This window comes from Cinclus cinclus, chromosome 4 (assembly GCF_963662255.1).
Source record: "Cinclus cinclus chromosome 4, bCinCin1.1, whole genome shotgun sequence".
Classification (NCBI taxonomy): Eukaryota; Metazoa; Chordata; class Aves; order Passeriformes; family Cinclidae; genus Cinclus; species Cinclus cinclus.
The window spans coordinates 10,468,687-10,487,496 of NC_085049.1; the positions used below are offsets into that span (position 1 = coordinate 10,468,687).

The following is an 18,810-nucleotide window of genomic DNA, read 5'->3' on the forward strand; positions in this document are numbered from 1 at the left end:
CTACATCTGTTAAGCACAGAGAATTAGAGGGCATAGTGTCTGAATCACATGTGACCTCAAGTTTTTTCAGAAGGGAAAAGTCACAATCCTGTAAGCAGCATCATTTGGGGAAGAGGATCTTGATGATATGTGTTGGTTACTGAAGATTAGCATAAAGACAGTCAGTGCAATCAGACTTGTTTAACATGCTAAAAAATAATACAAAGACTAAATAGTGTTGATTGGAGGTCACAGAAGGTTGTATGACCCCACAGCCTGTGTGTGCTTTTTATATGAACAGCTTCTAATACAGCTGGTCACAAAATTTCTGTTCCCCTACCATTTGATTTCCTTTATAGATAAATTTGCTAACGTACATGCATAAATTACACATGAGAAACTGGCTGGTAAATGATACACCGGAGATTAAATCTACCATAAAAAATATCTTCCTGACTCCAGACTAACACACAAGGGAAAAAGAAAAAAAAAAAAAAAAAAAAAAAAAGATATCATTGAGAAAATGCAAAACCTGTTCTCGTGCCCCTGTGGCTGGAGGGGCTGTGGAGGCGGTGGCTGGGCCACGGGGCTGTGCTGGGCCACGGGGCTCTGCTGTGCCAGGGGACTCTGCTGGGCCATGGGGCTGTGCTGCTGGGCCATGGGGCTCTGCTTCTCCGAGCTGGGTGCTGAGGCTGGGCTGTTCAGCTCTGCATGATGGGGAGATGGAGATTGAAGACCTGTCACGGTGCAGCATTTCATAAAGGGCAAAGGTAAACAATGATAATTTTTGGTCACACACTATGACTGCAAATTTATGCTTTGTTGCTTTTGCTCTCTCAGGTTATAATTAGATTTTAAGGCATTTGAACCTAATGATCTCTATTTGATACTGTGTGGGATCCAAAAATCTTGGTCACTCCTATAATTCTGGTTGACACTGTCATTATTCAAAACACAACTGAACAAGGCAAACTGCTTCCATGTTTCACATATTCTTTTAAAGCGTAGAAATACTGATCATAGAATGATTGAATGATAGAATGATAGAATAGCTTGGGTTGGAATGACACTTAAAGGTTGTCTAGTCCAGCTCCCCTGTAATGAACAGGGACATCTTCAACATGACCAAGCTGCTCAGAGCCCTGTCCCACCTGGCCTTGAATTTTGACAAGAATGCCAAGATGGGGCATCTACCACCTCTCTGGGCAACTTGTTCCAGGGTTTCATTATCCTCATCATAAAAAAAAAAGTCTTTTTTAAATCTGTCTGAGAACCTTTTTTTCGTTCAAAGCTTTAAGACACCTTTTCCTATCACAACAGGCCCTGCTAAAAAGCCTGTCCTAATATTTATTATATTTCTTATAAGCCCCCTTTCATCACTGAAAGATCAGAATAAGGTCTCCTTAGAGCCTTGTCTTCCCCAGGCTGAGCAACACCAATTCACTCAGCCTCTCCTCATAGGAGAGATGCTCCAGCCCTCTGATCATCTTCATGGTCCTCCTTTGGACTGCTTCCAACAGGTCCAGAGCACCCCACAGCTGGATTCAGAACCCCAGGTCGGGTCTCATGAGAGGGGAGCAGAAGGGCAGAATTACCTCCTTCAACCTGCTGATCCATTGAACAGTCCCCCCATCAAATTCATCTCTCTCCAATTTAGAGAGAAGGGTGCTGTGGGGTACCATGTCAACGGCCTTACAGAGCTCCAGATAGTTCCAAGAGTTCCTCCCTTGACCACTGTTGTCCACTGATGCAGTTACTCCATTGTAGAAGGCAGCTAGGTAGGTCAGGCATGACTTACTCTTGGCAAAGCTGTGCTGGCTGTCCTGAATCACATCCCTGTTCTGCACATACCTTAGCACAGCTACAAGATATTTGAAATGCTTTTCATTTACAAAAGTAAAATAATTTTGAGAGAATGAACATTTTACTGCTTTCTCCACTCTTTGGGATGATAGATAAAACACTGGTGTCCTTATGTTAGCTCCTGCTATCTTTGAGCTTGTCAAGTTTCCTGTATTTTAAAATTTTTGGGGACTGTGAACAGTAAAACAGTAAACCCAATCTCAATAAATTATGACTAACCATTTAAACCGATGTTCTATTTCACTGTATTATGTCAAATGACTAAGGTTTCACACAGGAACAGTGCAGAAAAACAGAATAATTCTTTCCAAACAGCATAAAATTCAAAAAGACAGAGAGATTGGCATAGCAAATATGTTTCTTTGGCTTTTTTATAAATAAAATATGCCAATCTTCATTTAGACTTCCTGTTGGATTTGGGGGAAACACATTTGGTACTAAGCCATGTTAAATATATTTTTTTCCAACATACTAGCACAGTCCTGTTCACCATTTACCTACTAGGAAGCATAAATGAGAGAGACTCTGCCCACAGGGGGAGAGAATACTGCAGAAGTTCCTGCATTATCAACAGCAAAGGCAAATATTCTATTTTTTCTATTCTTGCTTGCAACAGGAGTGAGAGCAGTGTGGCATGGTGCAGAACAAACAAAATGGACACACATATGTCTGAACGTCCCTAACAGCAATAGCTACACATGATACAGATCTCACCTAGTTTTACATTTGAATCTAATTTTAATTTTTATGTGTTTTAATTTTAAAATTTTAGCATGCGAGTTTTTTCCTATGGGTGCATATTCTCTACTTATCTAGCTTATGCTCACAATTATTATCGATATTTTGGCTACTTTGTAAAAAATATTTTCAATGTAGGATTAATTGTGCAAAAAAGCTTGTATATTTGCACTTAAAACACTCCTCATGCAGGCATAAGTAATACTTCTCTGTGTAATTACTATGCTTAAGGCTGTAATTGCCCATTTTCCATCTGTGAGTCTCTTTTGTATTGCAAGTTTGGGAGAGGAAGATTGGAAATGTCTAATTTCTACATTGCTCTCATAACTATGGATGAACTGGTCAAATCATGAGCTGCTTCTAAAACTGCTTTGCATTTATATGGTATTTTTTACCTGAAAGTATATTATAGAGGTATTAGATTTTTTACCAATTTTTATAAGCTGGGAAGCTAACATCAGAAGGCAAATGAGGTGTCCAGTGTCACACAGTCACACAGGGAAGCTGTGCCTTGGGCACAGATCATTCCTCACCAGTAGTACCTGAGAACATCTTCTAGTTCTACAACTCAGCTGCACCTCTGCTTTCTTTCTAATTTAATATGTCCATCTCGAACCCTGAACTATTACTGATGTTATTTAACCTGGATACCAGAGAGGCTTTACCAAACTTCATGGACTGCATGAAGTATCACACTTGTTTTAGATGCTTGCAAAGCTGACCTCCAGCAATTACACGGGTGTTAATTGATGTGAATTCTAAATTTGTGTATGTTTGTGCTTTTCCCTTCACTGAATTCATTTAACGAAGTAGATGAGTTCCTTCAGTTGCAGCTCATGACCAGTGCCAGAACATTTCCCTGTCCCGTTGTTGGATGTAGCAGCATAAGGTGAAGGTCATCTAACTGGACCATGGATCATTAAGTAATTCCATTACTTTCTGTGTGTCATTCTCAGCTCTACTGGTATTTGTTGCTGAGATATAATGACAGAGTCTCATTAATGTGGTACAATTCATGCAGCAGTGCAGCACACTGTTAAACTAAAGAAAGCCCTGTAATCAACCCCAGACCTCATGGAACCAACATCAAAAGATCTTCACTGATTAGATGTGGAGTAATGACCAGAATAATGAGTCTATACCCTTATCCTCACCCTAGAAATGAGATATTCAGGGTTCAGTTCTTTCCTGCCTTGTGCATTTACAGTGATGTATCACTACATGACAGTGATGGAGGAAACTGCCAAATCTGAACTCTTCCTTCACATTGCAGTCTCTTGTGAATCACTGTCAGACTTTGGCTTACAGCAAGATAAAAGGGAACAAACCCAAAACTTGGCTCTATTGTAGAGTGCTTTTCCACGTAGAAGACAATTCTTGCAAAAGACCTTAACATCCTTTTTCTCTCTCTCTGTCAGGTTTCTCCAGGTTTGCTTTAAATACTCCTTTCATAACTTGAAACCTTTTCAAGAATTCAGATCCTATCTGAGGCTAGTTCTAAGCTCGTAATTCTGGTGTGCTGCATGTTACTGTGGAAGAAGGAGAACAAAAGATGTTCTTTCAAGTGGTGACATAACTTAAGCTAATTGGAGGCTACTTAAAATTTTCTTCCTGTTTTTAAGGGCCATTGACTTACCCTCCTGAGGAATGATGCGAAGAGTTACACTGAGACCTGCATCTTTAATTAGCTTCACAATATCTGCATGAGGCATGTTAATAATAGACTGGCCATTCACAGCTAAGATCCGGTCTCCAACTTTAAGTTTTGCACAGCGATCCGCAGGACTTCCATCAATTATCCGCCCTATTTTATGGGGTACAGCTAGACAAGAAACAACAGACACAGTTAACATATGCTGAAACAAGTGGTGATGCTCACAAATGAGTTCATTTTGGAAGAAAGTTCTATATGAATTAAAAAACAGCTTGTGCAAAAGCATATAAGAATATAAATTCTTATGCAATGTCACTTGCAGAAACACAGTACTGTGTTTTTTTCACTAAAAAAATTCAGAACCCAGATGCATATATACACGTGGCATATATATATATGAAGCCCAAAATAAGTTTATAATTCAGTTATTTTGCAAATCTGGCATGAAACGATCTAAGAAGCAGATCAGGAAAACAATAAGGCATTAAAACAGGGAAAGCAGATAAATTTGCACAATAAGTGTCAGTCATAAATTGTCTCTCACCTCCTGGTGTGCAGAACTTCTTTATTTATATGTTGCAATAGAAGCACCAAAACCATTATTTATTTTATGTACAAAAATTGTTACTGAATATGCCCAGGGTACCTGAAATTATTCTTCTCCATTCAAAAGTGTTTATTGGTAAGTAGAAATAATACTGAAGATTCATTGAGATGTGCAGCACTCTGATTAGATATTAATAACAAATTCATGGAATTGAATTGACAGATAGCTATGAGTATACAGACATGTACTACCTCAAAACATCTCAGCCCTCTTCTCAAACCATTACAGAACAAAGCTTCTCCTTTTGCTCTTCTCTGTGTTCTTCACCTTTCTGTTTAGTCCATCCTTGCTCTTGTTCTGTCTCTTCCCTCATTTTCCATGGAATTTTCTAAATATTGCCCTTGATTTTTTGAACAGTGTTTTATTCTATTATCCTGTGGTTTTTAACTAAATGCATACGCTATTTTCTCCAAAGTATTTTCTCCAAAGAACATGCTATGTTTCTTTCTCCCAACTACTCATAAATATGTTTATCACAATTAAATGACTACATAGTCTATTAATATCCTAATGGTGTTTGAGTGTTCCTCCACAGTCCCACACTTCAGTCCTGGAAAAATTAGCATAAGGCAGCTCAGCCTCATTATCCCCCTTTAAACCAGTGTTTAAGACCAGTGTGTTTCTTTTTCCAAAAATAGTAAAACCTTAACATTTAATTATCTATAGTGAACTTGGAAAAATGAAAGATAAGATTGATCAAACACTTTTGGGGAAATATCTAGGCTATCAATGCTCATATAAACCAAAGCTCTTACAGATGTGTTCAGAATACATTGCTGCAGAACAAATTTCTCAGCACCCTGATAAACATTTACTGAAGGTTTTGGTGATTAACACAGGCTGCACATCTGATAAAAAGTCACAATAGACATACCTCAAAATGACTTTTGTTTCTAGTATGGATGTAAGTGTTATTTACAGTGTTAAAAATTAATTTTCAGTACACTGAAAATGTGAGTACTCTGAAGTGCAAGCTATAATCAAACTGCATGCTTCTTTTCCACTATGGCTCAGGCAAGAATATAAATTGAAACACAGCTTTAGTAACACAGACACAACTAATGTACTTCAGAAATGTCTTGTTGCTTAGGAAATAAGCACCTAATTTATGTTAGAAATGTCTAAACATTCCTATGTTTTAAAATACACTAAATATGTACAGCCACACTTTCTACAAAAAATGTGTTTATTTTGCCCTTAATGCAGACATATAACTGCCATGCATACATATCAGTAAGCAAACAAGTAAAAGAGTAACTTGACTCTTAAACAGTTTATGTTTACAAAGAGCTTTTTTCATCAAATCAGTTCTTAAAGCATCACCAAGAATCACTTAAACTAATACTAAAATGTGCCTGTTTCTGTGTATGCAATAAAAGATCTGTCTGAAATTGTCATGTCTTTACTATATACCAGTGGAGATCTGAAAATAAGACTGTCTTATGTAAAAAAGTAAGAAATTTGATTGTAAGAAAGAAGGGGAAATATGGTAGAGATGTAACAACTAAAATTTCCACACTTGCCATTTCTAACACTAAAGATGTTTTTGCTAGCCTAAATATTTAAGTAGAGACATCATTTCAGTAGTAAGGGGTGTGGGAGGGTGGGGGTAGGAAGTCCTAATAATTTGGCAGAAAATTTTTTTGTTGGACTTCTTGTACCTGACAAGTGAATAGAGCAGATGTCTGCATGTTTGAGACATCTGCTGAAATCGAAGCTGGAGGTGGGAGAGCCATGACAGTCTAATTCAGATCCAAATCCTGAGAAAAGGGAAGGGAGGGAGAAAGAGGAGGAACTTGGTGTCCCTTTCTTCTTCCCTTTAAGCCTAATGGTCTTCACCTTCCCGATAAAGGTACCTACTCTAAATGTTTTGGTATTCCTGAACTCCCTTCACTCTGTCATGTTATGAAAGGATCAACAGTAGGTGACCATCAGAACAAAGCTTGTGTCTGTCAAAGTATCTTTTCTACTCCACTTTGCTATTTGAGGATTTAATGCTCCTCTTCTCAGGTTGTATTGGTGCCCTATGCTGCCATTTGATCTTGCTGCAAAGTTGGGTGTGGGAAAATTTTGCAGAAGGAACATGAATCTCCGTTGGATTAAATGTTACACTGTTATGCCCCACAGGGTTTTTTGGCCAAATCTAGTGACTTACTAGAGGAGCTCATGGCCACTCAGCAGAAACTGGTTTATGCACATTTCTACATAATGCAAGGAGAATTTTATCTCCTGGCTCCTTCCCTCCCAATAATATTATCCTGAGGAATTTTTGTTCTTTGCTTCGCTTCCCAGCAGAACTCTGCCTAAGAGCCCTCCTAAGCCACAATATCTTGGCTGCCATGGTCCCAAATGCTTCTGTGGGAAGGGAGGATTTATTTAGAGCTTTTTTTACAAGCATGGAATTCTTCTAAGGGACAGAGATTATCTGATGTATAGGTTATTCACAGAAAAACAACCATGTTAAAATATATTAGAAAACTTTCAATTTTTAGAGTGAGCATTTGGTGGTGAAATAGTTTGAAGGGATAAGAAGGACTTACTCTCACAGGGGATTAATTAGGTAAAAGCTAAGGAACAAAGGTAGAAATGAACTGTGAATTTCCCCAATGCAGAATTTTTATTGTTCAGAATGGTCACATCTAAAACAAGTGTGGAAGAGGTGTAAACTGTCAGTAGGGAGTGGGTTGACTGAAGTGGCAGACGGGATCTCATGAAAAGAAATGCAAGATGATGGAAGTAAGGAAAAAATAACCCTGCCAAAGATTAAGCAGAGATGAGCCCTAAATTAATTATTATCACTCAAGAGACCTTGAAATGTGTGCCTACCTTTCTAAAAAAATAAACTCATTAAAACAGTCAATATGACACTAAGAGTTAGAAAAAGAATAACAAGTGAAACAAACTATTGCTAGTTACTGCTGTGCACCAAGTCTTACTGCTGATTGTTTCATTATCCTCATCTCAAAAATCATAGCAATGAATTCCCAAAGACTCAGAGAAGGGAAGCATTGAAGTCAGAAGCAGAAAACAGCCTCTGCTGAAAGGAGCTGTCCACAAACTCAGTGTCTACACCTTGTGAAAGAGAATTTGGGGCAACCTCCTGGAGGGGCAGAAGAATAAAAGGATTCAAAAAGGCATTAGACCAATTTATGGGGGTGAACCCATTGCTGATTAAATTAGTAAAACCTGGCTGTGAAAGCTGACAATGCCTAGAAAAGATCTTGTCTTCTGTAGGTGCTGTCCTCTCTGGCACTGGCCACAGCAAAGGGACAGCAAGGAGCTGCTTGGCTACTTGTGTCTCTCCGTGGCTACTTGGTCTCCCACAGCATGGCAGGTGTCTTCTTGGAAAGAAACCTTCCATGTCTGGCATTTAATTAGGGTTTTGTTAACATACTTTTTTTTTTTCTTAAATTGCATCTTCAGTGTTTTATTTTTATCTAAGCAGAGCATTTAATGATGTAACCTTTTAAAGGAAGTCCCAGATCACCCAACTAGTGGTAAATGCTTCCTATCACCCTTATTTTTTTTTTACTAATCTATTCATGCCTCTTTTAACAATTTGCCACAAGCTGATCTCCAAACACATACACATATTGAAGAGTGGCAGCATGTGCCTGGATGAGACTTTGCAGAGGATCTGATCCACTTATTTCAAAATCTCAGCAGAATTTAATATTTGCAGGCTATAAAAAAATGACTTGGATTTGTGGCTTTTTTTTTCAAGAAACCCATTGATTTTGCTAAAAGCAAATGAAGAGAACAAGCTGCCCTTTTGCAGAACAATTCATTTCTTGGTTCTTAGACTACACAATTAATGAGACTGCAGTGGAAAAATTACTATAAACAAGGATTAATACATATTTTTTAACTGTTGAAAATATGGGAAATTAGTAAGAATTAATTTATATGCATACAAACCACACAGTCCTGCAAAATAGACATTTAGGGTCTTTTTCTCCAGTACTATCAAGTCATGCAGAATGTGATACTCAGGACTGATACAGTTGGAAATCTGCCTTAAAACAAAAGAAATCCTTCCAAGGCAGAAGGCATAATCCTAGACCCAAAATAATCTAGCAGAGAGTACCAATGCTGCAGAAACCTTATCTAGGAAGCAATCTTACAATGGAATGTAACTTTTCTGCAGCGTATTTTTCAAAATTTCTTGACTTGGGGGAGATTTGAATCCCGAGAGCTCCAAAGCTTCTATGATATTTGAAGTCATTAATCTCTCCTCTTAAATCTTGCTCAGATATTTACAGCATTACAATGCAAACTGACCCAGAGTTGGCATGCAGCAGCCGAGGCTTTCCCAGAACGTATTTAAATGTGCAATGACCAGCTCTTAGCTCATTAAAGAGAAATTAAATTAAAAAATTAAAAGACAAAAGGATTCAAAGGAATTCTTTGCATTTAGAAAGTGGATAAGGTTTGCTTTCAGAAACTTACTGATAACTATAAATTTGCATTTTTCTCTATATTAATATTTTTACTTGATAAAAATCACTCACTTTTGCTCTCCATGATTCAAATTGATATCCTTACCACACCTGCATGCCACAGAACAGAACGGAGAACAAATTTTGTGTCATTATACCTGAGTGTCCATATGCTTGGGTCAGCTGTACACAAACCCAGAGCAGTTGCTGAATACAGATAATGCTTCTAACACCATATATCACAGAAACACAGAAGGGTGTGGGTTTGAAGTGACCTCTGGAGATCACATAGTTCAACCTCTTGCTAAAGCAGGTTCACTCAGAGCAAATTGCACAGGATTGAGTTATACGGGCTTTGAATATCTCCAGAGAAGGAGACTTCACCAGCTTTTGGGAGGCCTGGTCCAGTGTTCAGTCACCCTCAAAGGAAAGATTTTCAGAATGAACTTTCTGTGTTTCAGTCTGCCCCAAGTACTCATTGTCTGGCTCTCTTCTCTTGACACCAACCCATATTTGTCTGCACTGATAAGAGCCCCTGTCAGCCACCCTTTCTCAAAGCAGAGCAGGTGCAACTCTCTCAGCCTTTCCTCTAAGAGAGATGCTCCTGCTCCCTAATCACCCTCTAAGTCCTTCACTGGGCCCTCCCCACTTGTTTCATGTCTTTCATGACAGAAGAGCTCAGAAGTGGACACAGCACCCCAAATGTGGCTTCGCTATGGCTGAGTAGGGCCAGGATCACCTTCCTCAACCTGCTGGCAGTGCTCTTCCTTAATGCTCCCCAGGACACCACCATGGCCACAAGGACACAGGGCCAGCTCACGGACAGCTTACTGTCCTGCAGCACCCCCAGGTCCTTGTCCACAGAACTGCTTTCCACAAGTCAGCCCCAGTCTGTGCTGGTGCCTGGGATTATTCCTCCCTTAATGCAGGACCTTGCACTTGCCTGTTTGAACTTCATTAAGTTCCTCTCCCCCAACTCTCCAGACTGCCCAGGTCTGGCCAGAAGAGCTTTCAGGTGGATCAGCCTCTCCTCCCAGTTTTGTAACATCAACTAACTTGCTGAGGGTACACTCTGTCCTTTCACCCAGACCATTGATGAATAAATTAAACAAGACTGATACATCTATCAGCCTCTTGGTTTTTGAATATGCAAATAATTTCTCCTCATTCGAAAGACCCACTAAGCTGAGTGGATTCTAAGAGAGCATTGCCATATATAATGTTTTTCTGATTTACATCAGTATTTTTTTTTACATCTATTCAGAGCTTCTAGACACAGCTGTTGAGACTATGATTTTTAGACAGCAACTTTCCAGTTTTTCCCCTCTATATAGTAGATAAATGTCATAAAGTATCAATTAAGGGGAAAAAAAAATCACACCTTTGTTTTATCTATTAAAAACCTCTGGCAGATAAATTCTTGCAATGTTTTCTAATGTTAACAGGTATAGACAGTAAGCCAAGTAAATGAGCCTTCCTGAGCCAGCTGCCCTTTTCAGTATTATACAGTGATCAAATGAATATTTATTATATTCTCAATTCTCTAAACATGCAGGAGTTTTCATTCAACTGGCAGGCTCCAGCATATCAGATTTTCATTGGAAGAATATATTAAATATAAATACCTGTAATTTCATTGCTATGGAAAAATATAAATTTTGGAAAACCTGAGTATAGCGGACTTTCCATCAGGGCTAAAATGTATTTTCCTGATATTGAATAGCAGATTTAATGTGACACTTACTTGGAGAATAGAAATCTGTGGCATGCTGCATACATGCATGTGAAAATAATCCCTTTTCTTTATAAGATTAATGAATCTATGAATGGAAACATCCCATTTTGTGTTGACATGGAACATATTACTTGCATAGCCCAGGCAAAAGAAGGTAAATGGGAATGAGTGCACATACCTTAGAAAGCTGAAGATCCAAGAAAAAGCAATGTAACTTATAGACTTTAATTCATGCTTCTAATGAAAGCAAATGGGCCCTGTGAAATTATTAGAAAGACCTTGGCTCCCTTGATGGGTTTGTGCTAAAAAACTCACAGTGTTTGTTCTTTGAAAACACATGAGCAGCACCTGTAGGTCCAAATGATGTATTCATAAACATGCTGGAGGACAGAAATCATCTAGAGAAGGGAGTAATGCAGTTAAGATCCTCCCTTATTTATCTCCAAAAAAAATATCAAATAGACAATTATTTCATGCCTGCAAACTTCAGCAATGTATATAGATCATACTAAAACCCTCTTTGACCTCTTAAGGTTATTTCACTATGTTTAATTGCTTATGTAAATTTGAAAAAACTAAATCATATAGAAATTTCTTTCAGCTGCAAGTTTTACTATCACTAAAACATACTTAGAAAGTGTGCTTTTGTAGCTGAAGAGGCAGAACAGCTCAAACCTGAATATCAAAGCTGCATAAAAATGAGAATCCAGATTCCTTGCCTACAAGTTGCAAATATCTTCCATGGGGGATGCACACTGTGGGTGGGTTTTCACTGCTATGCTCCAAAAATGTCCTAGGTGGGGTAGACAGACATCCCAATTTCCAAAGCTCTGTGTCCTTTAGAATTTGAAGATTGGTCACATAAAATTATGTCCCTAAGCACCATCTTATCCAGGAAAAGCATAGGTGAAATTGCTGCACAAACAACTCAGATCAGAGAGTTATCACTGACTGATAAACTGGTTTTTATCTCTAAACTGTAAGGAGTTCAAAGAAACTCTGCACTGAATGGGACTTATACAGAATGCTGTTTTCTGCAGTCAGCAGAGAATTATCTTGGATTTATGTTTTTTAGTTAAGACTGCATGTTTTGAGAAATGAAAGAAATTTCTTTCATTAGACTCTGTTTTATCATGTTTTCAAAACCCAGCAGGCACTGGCATATGCAGTGTAGGGGCAAATTAAATCTACTCCTCCTCTTTTGTGAATCAGGAGGAAGATAATAACAAGGATGCACAGTCTTTAATTTTTTGAAAATTGTTTGTTGATTAGACCTGTATTTTCAGTTTGTTTGCTTTAGAAATGTGATAATTGACAGTACCTGCTACAGTAAAATTCCTGGAAATATTGCCAGTTTTCCAATTTCATTGGAAGTTGCAAGTTAATAAGGTCTGTTTATAACACATGGTTTCTCTCTAAAAAATTATGATGCAAAGAGGTTTACAGGGGATTTACAAGTACTTATTCCAGATGAAGCTGCATCCCAAGCAAAAAGTAAAAGTGTCAGAAAGATATGAAGTAGGCATGGGCAATTTACTCCATAAAACTCTGGGACACATTCATGCAGAAATCTCATTCTGGCCACGTCCAGAAGTCTATAAGTGCTTTTCCATAGGGTGCAGATAGTGAAATTATCTTGATATCCTAAAAATACTTCCCGAAATGTAATGCAAAGTGTAGATTAATTACTTAAATTGAAGTATTTCAGCTGTAATTTCGCATGTGTGGAGAAGGGCTGAGAGCTACATCTCCCTTTAATGTTGGAACAGGATCTGGGGGGAGGCACAGTAATATATTTTAGAGGCATGGAAGTTAATCCTTTCGTTGGAAATAGGTCAGGAGCCTGGACAGGTGTATTTTCTTTTCTTAATCTCTTAGCATTCTAAGATCCTCTGTGTGCTGCACTAGGCAAAATGACTTGCTTCTGGATATACCAATCAAGCACAGCTCTCTATTTATCCACTTTATCTCCTTTTACTGATACAATTTTGAAGCATGGCTGACCTTTTCTATGCCCCTGCTTTGCCCTGTAAAATCTTTTCATTCAATCCTTGTCATTCGATTTCCACTCCTGATGTCCCCACATCTGAACTGTAGTTCAGTGCAAGATAATCCCCTCTGCTGGATTAGAGAACATCCCAAGCAATGCTTTGACAAAGGAGAAACAAAATTTCTACCACTATAGACACAGGAAAATAAGTATGCCACAAGAATTGGATGTTTAAGCAAGTACCAGTAAGGAAAAATGACACTCAGATCTAAAAGCTGGCTCCAAAGTACTTAGTGTTAATTTATCAAAATGACAGCTATTACAGTGCTGCCCATCACAAAATGTGAAAAAATAGTGTGTTTCCTAATTATAGCTGTAGTCTGCCCTCACTCTGTGTCTACATCAACAGTAAAAAAAAAAAAAAAAAAAAAAGGTATTTAGTACTTTGAAAATTCCTGCATGGCAAAGGCAGGCCCATAAATCAATGCTAACAACAAACCCCTTGCAAACCATACTGTGAGAAAGGCTGACCAAGACCCTAAAGCTCTTGGGAAAGGACTTTAATCTCTAGTTCTGGGAGCTCCTGAGACTTTCATGGCTCATTCTCAGGTGAGAAGGAGCATGAAGCACTCCTAAGAGGCTGTGTGGGAGCAGGGCAGCCCACACCCCACCAGAGGGTGGAAAAGGGATTTGAGACTCAACTGGAGCACCACTAAGGATTGTCCTACAGCTTCACAGACAGAGCAAGCTCTCCTCTCCCGGCAAACAGAGGGTCAGCTTTCGTGCAGCCCCTTCAGCTTCAGGCCAACTGCTAAGCAGCAATCTGACAAACCTGCAGCTCTGCAGCCAGTAGCAACTTTGCTGGAATGGCTGCTTCAATTTCAGCAATGCTTGAAGCACATGCACCTAGTGACACTAAGTGCTTGCTCCTGTACTCAGCAAGAGCTGTTCTGATCTGTTGGACTGTAAAATATAGTTTGTAAGTGTGATTTCAACAACAAGGAAACATATTTTCAGTGCATAATTAATTGCCTTCCTGAGTAAAAGTGATGATGATACTTATCCTTCCAAGACCTCAAGTCTTTTTGCAAGAGGAGGGAATGGAGTTATTGAAATAAATATTCTTAAACCCTTCTTCATTTTACCCTGAGGATGCTCCCAATGAGACAACTTCCTGGGCACTGCTCTTCCTAACAGTGTCCGCCACTACACGATACTCCCTTTTTTGACCTATTTTGCCCATTTTGATTTTTTCAGAATTGCTTTGCAATTACAGCACTAACATTTAACTGTGCACGCATGTCTGCATAACATCATTCTGTTCCACATGGGGATACAGGAGCCGGCAACAAGCACACTGCCTCTGCAACAAGGGACACTGCAACCAGAGCACGACAGTTCATTTCACTCAATTCACATATTGCTGCCATGAGAAGAGTCACTACCAAAGTGTTAGCATGGTGCCAGGCAGCTCCACAATTTGATAGTGATGTATCATATATTTTGGACATTGCGCTTCCTATATTCATTTGATATTTTCCTACTGCTGGTATTCTTTCTACCCCTCATTGTGAATTTTAAGAAAATTATTTTATGTTATTTCAAGCTAGAAGGTACCTCAGGAGAGTTTCTCTGTTCTGTTTTCTACCAAAGGGCCCAAAACTTAGAGGCTGTATTCTGAATGGATGCCAGTGAGTGCTGACTAAAAGGGATAATAATTTCCCTCAATCTACTGGCTATGCTCCTGTTAGTAAAGATCAAATTACTTCACCCAAATAAATATTAAGTAAGAGAATAACCTCTCTTACCCTAGAAAGAGTCAGTAATTTTTATAGTGTTTTCATTACTGATGACAGATGATGTAATTTTCAGGATATCTTTTCTACTACAGTTTTGTAACAAAATTCACATAGAAAGGGTATTTTCTTCTCTTTTCTGTCACTGTCTATAGCAAATGTAATTTTTTTGTTCACTGCTGTTCTTGTAAACTTAAGATTTGGTACTTTTTGGGATCACTGAAATTCAATGCAGTTATTATTTGAATAAATTCTCTTGTCACTTCCACAGTAGGTTATCATTTCCCTTTACTACTGGAGATGTTCAACTGAGCATCAAAAATGACTGCTTACATAGTTGCTTGTGGAGAGAGAAAAGTACTGAAAGAACATTTTGGCGGGCAGGAGGCATAGCAGGATCTTGAACCTGGGTCCTTAGTCTTCAAGAGACTATTCCAGTGACAGATTTTTTCATTGCTAGAGCATTTTCTCTTTCTCTTCCTCTTCCCTTTCCCTCTCCATCTGGCCCAACATCAACCTCTGTCTATGAAATAATTCTCTTGAAAAAAAAACATGACTGATTAACATGTATGTACCTCAATGAATTATTTTTTTCTTTTCTGATTTTCTCCAAGGAACTTCCAATTCTTTGGCTATTATATTCAGTAATGTAAAAACTCAGAGTCCCAAGAGGCTAATTAGCTATGGTTTTGTTACAATATTAATTCCAGCAATCATGGAGTTTTAAAATTCAGCTGAGGTAACAAGAAAAGCAACTCTTTTAATAACTGAATGATCATGAAATACTACAAAAAAGTTTTCTGAGATAACTTCCTATTGTGAGATAAGGTTTTCCCAGTACTCTTTTAGCTGCTTTTCAGGTATGAATTTAAAAGAGTGATGTTTAGCCCTGAAGTTGAAATTGTGATTTTATTTTGTCAGAAACCAGTTTCAGTCAAAAGAACAGTTCCTTCAAAAGATATTCTAGTGTAGGGAAAGCATTGCATTAGGCCACAACTTGCAAAATGATGAATGTTCTCACTTCTAATTTTTCAGATGTGTTTAGCATTATTTGGTAGGGCATGTGGATGTCTCTCAATATAAAACCTTTTTTGCCTCCTTCCAGAGGACTCAGCTGTCGTTGAGTCAAATCTCATTGGAAAAACCCAAAGGTGCCCCTGTGCCTCCAGCTGTCACTACCTGGGTTTGAGTCTTCTGTAGCTCCTATGTCACATCTGTCTGACCTCTCCCTAGATGTACCCAGGACTGCTCAAGTGGCACCAGATGTCTATATTAAAACAATAATATCGACCCACAGAAAAAAAATTAGTTTTCTGAACAGAAAGTGAGCTATAATTATTAAGGGCAGATCTTGCCACCTGAGTGCTACTGAGTACAGAGAGAGATACTCCTATCCCCCTGTACTCTGCTGTAATTTTTATGCTCTCTTTACTCCACCCAGTTAAATCAGCCTCTCTGCACCTGCATCTAACAAGTTCTCCCAATTTCTTGTTGCTTCTGCAGTCCCATAAGTGGACAGCTGTTGTCATAGGGTTTTCTGTGATCTAACCTTTTTTTCAACTTGCTGAAACTTCATCTTGATTTATTAAAAAAAAAGTCTAATTCAATTGCATGTAGGAGAATAATTTATTCACCTAACCCTACTTGTTACTTACAGTGTCTCTTTGACATAATAATGGAGAAAATCTACTTTGTGGGTGAATCCTCTATTACTCTGATAGTCAAAGAAGCGTGGGAATCACAGAGCTTGAGAGGCCAGAATAATCTCTGGTTTTGTCCAAGACAAAAAAGAAAAACAGTGCCCCCGAATAAACGTTGACAGTATCTTCAGTTTAAATCGCTGCAGTGATAAATTATTAGCAGATAGATTTAAATTAGCTTTTAATTTTTATATATTTTTTTTAATTTCGAGAAAACGTAGAGAAATATGAACTGAAAAACATTATTTCCTTACTTATTGTGGAGCCAGACTCGGGCCTGTTGAGGGAGCTGATGATAACAAAGCCAAAGCCTTCGTTCTCCTTGCGGTGGATCACCACGTCACTGGTTTGCAGGCTGTGACTCGCGAAGCCCTCGGGGGGTGTAGCATTGCTGCTGGAGACAGCGTGATTGCTGTTGGCATAAGTCGTGTAGTCACTTCTTGGAGAACTGTGGTGTGTAGACACCGAGCCTGGGCTTCTGCCATTCTCTGGGCAGGGCTCTCCTACAACATAAATCACACCAGTGTCACAGTCTGACTTGCCCAGTGGCTCTGTGACTTACAGTACATTTGATAACCCAACATGAATACAGTTGACTGTCTAGGGACCAGACTACCCCAAGTATTAAACTAGGAGCTGTAATAGATGCAGAGAGACAGGAATCTACACAATTATGCAGAACATTCAAGGGCAATCAGATAAAGCAAGCATGAACACTGACTGCTACGCTAGCTACAAGAAAGGAAAGAAAAGTAATGAACAGTGTCTGTCTGGGTTGTAAAAGCATTACCAAGTGCTATTCCCTTGTCTGCTGGTGGATCTGCCATCAAGAGGAAAATGTGACCGTCTAATCCGATAAAAAATTATTTGTGTTTGGATTACAAGAATTTAAGCAGGGAACTAACAGAATAATTAGGATTAGCTGCATAATGTTCTTCTTACAAGTTGATTAGCATGTTCAAAAGACGTTCAAAGAGCAGAGCTGTTATGCAATGAAAAATGGTCACACGCAGTTTTTCTGTGGGTGTTGTGGCAGAAGCAGTCATCATTTAAAGGTTTGGAGATGCTCTTGTTTGGCAGGTTCAAAAGGGTGGAATTGAAAATGGAGTCCATGCACACTTTAGTATTTCTTTACAGTAACAAGAATGGGAAACAAGTTAAAACTTGTGGGATTACACATTTTTTAGTATGAACATTTTGGAAATTGGAAACAGTGAATTTACACTTCCAGATGGGGAAAAAAGATTCATATTCTTTGCAGATCTAAGTTGTTTACACAAATCAGCATTTATTGACAATTTTAATACAAAACTTCCAGATAAATGTAAGTATTATGTTTTCTGTTTGGAACAAGAGTGGCAGAGTAATTTTACTGAACATGTGAGGAGCTCCCACATGCATACATACATCCTAGCAGAGACTTTGCAAATTAGACCTTCAGTGTGTGTATATATTAATAAAATAAACAGCATCCAAGGACAAGCTGTTGTTTTCTCAGTCAGGTGTGTCCTTTAGCAGTCCTTCTGCAACTATGAAATAAAGTAATTAGAGAGTATAAAGAGGAAGAAAAACAAACAATTATCATACTCCTGGAAATCTCTAAGAGTTATTGAACCAAATCTGCAACTAAATGCCATAGTCAGTGACAAGAGAGTTCTCATTTTCTGGCTGTTGTGTTCCAGAAAGCTGAATATTGTTTATGTCAGTATGGCTGCAACAGAAAGGAAATTCTCTTACCCTGCAGAATGACCAAGAGCTGGCTTGGCCATAAAAATGCAATTGAATGCCATTAAATACAGGAAAAGAATGATAAAGGAGGAAAAGCTTAAATGGCTGTTCGACTGTCAACAGTGCAATAGATATTCATCAGTAAAATTGCATTTTGCTCCTGCCTGTGAACAAATGGCATTTTAATCCATGTGGTTACAAAAATCACATTTTTCCTAATCAAATTGTTTTCCAGATTTTGTGAATTGTGATTTTCTGTTCCAGATCTGGGTAAGTACATGTACAAAATGATAATTCCAGCTGAGGGCTAAGATACATATGTCAACTACAGACAGGTAAGGAAAACCCCAGATCACTCTGTTGTATACATTCATGCTAGTGAGAAATTCCCATTAAATCAATTGGCCTGATGTATTACCATAGCATTTTTCAGTCACCCCCAACATCAGTTGTTTTAAATTTTTCCACAAAGCTCATATTGTAACACCACATTAAAATCCCGTCCAGCTCCTGAAATGCTTAAACATTAATGAGCTACACGCTACATCCCACGGTGTGGCACTCTCAAGGCCCAAGAATAA

The 18,810-nt window shown here is 38.5% G+C and overlaps 1 protein-coding gene across 2 annotated transcripts in view; it reads right to left on the reverse strand.

Annotated features, from left to right (window-relative positions):
- MAGI2 (membrane associated guanylate kinase, WW and PDZ domain containing 2) overlaps positions 1–18,810 on the reverse strand; it is a 698,568-nt gene that overhangs the window by 42,749 nt on the left and 637,009 nt on the right. For both annotated transcript variants that reach the window (XM_062490827.1, XM_062490826.1), the window contains 3 exons: positions 16,756–17,004; positions 4,217–4,402; positions 512–686 (listed from right to left, as the gene is read on the reverse strand). In XM_062490827.1, the coding sequence (XP_062346811.1) occupies positions 512–686; positions 4,217–4,402; positions 16,756–17,004 (610 nt within the window). The remainder of the gene's footprint in view (positions 1–511; positions 687–4,216; positions 4,403–16,755; positions 17,005–18,810) is intronic.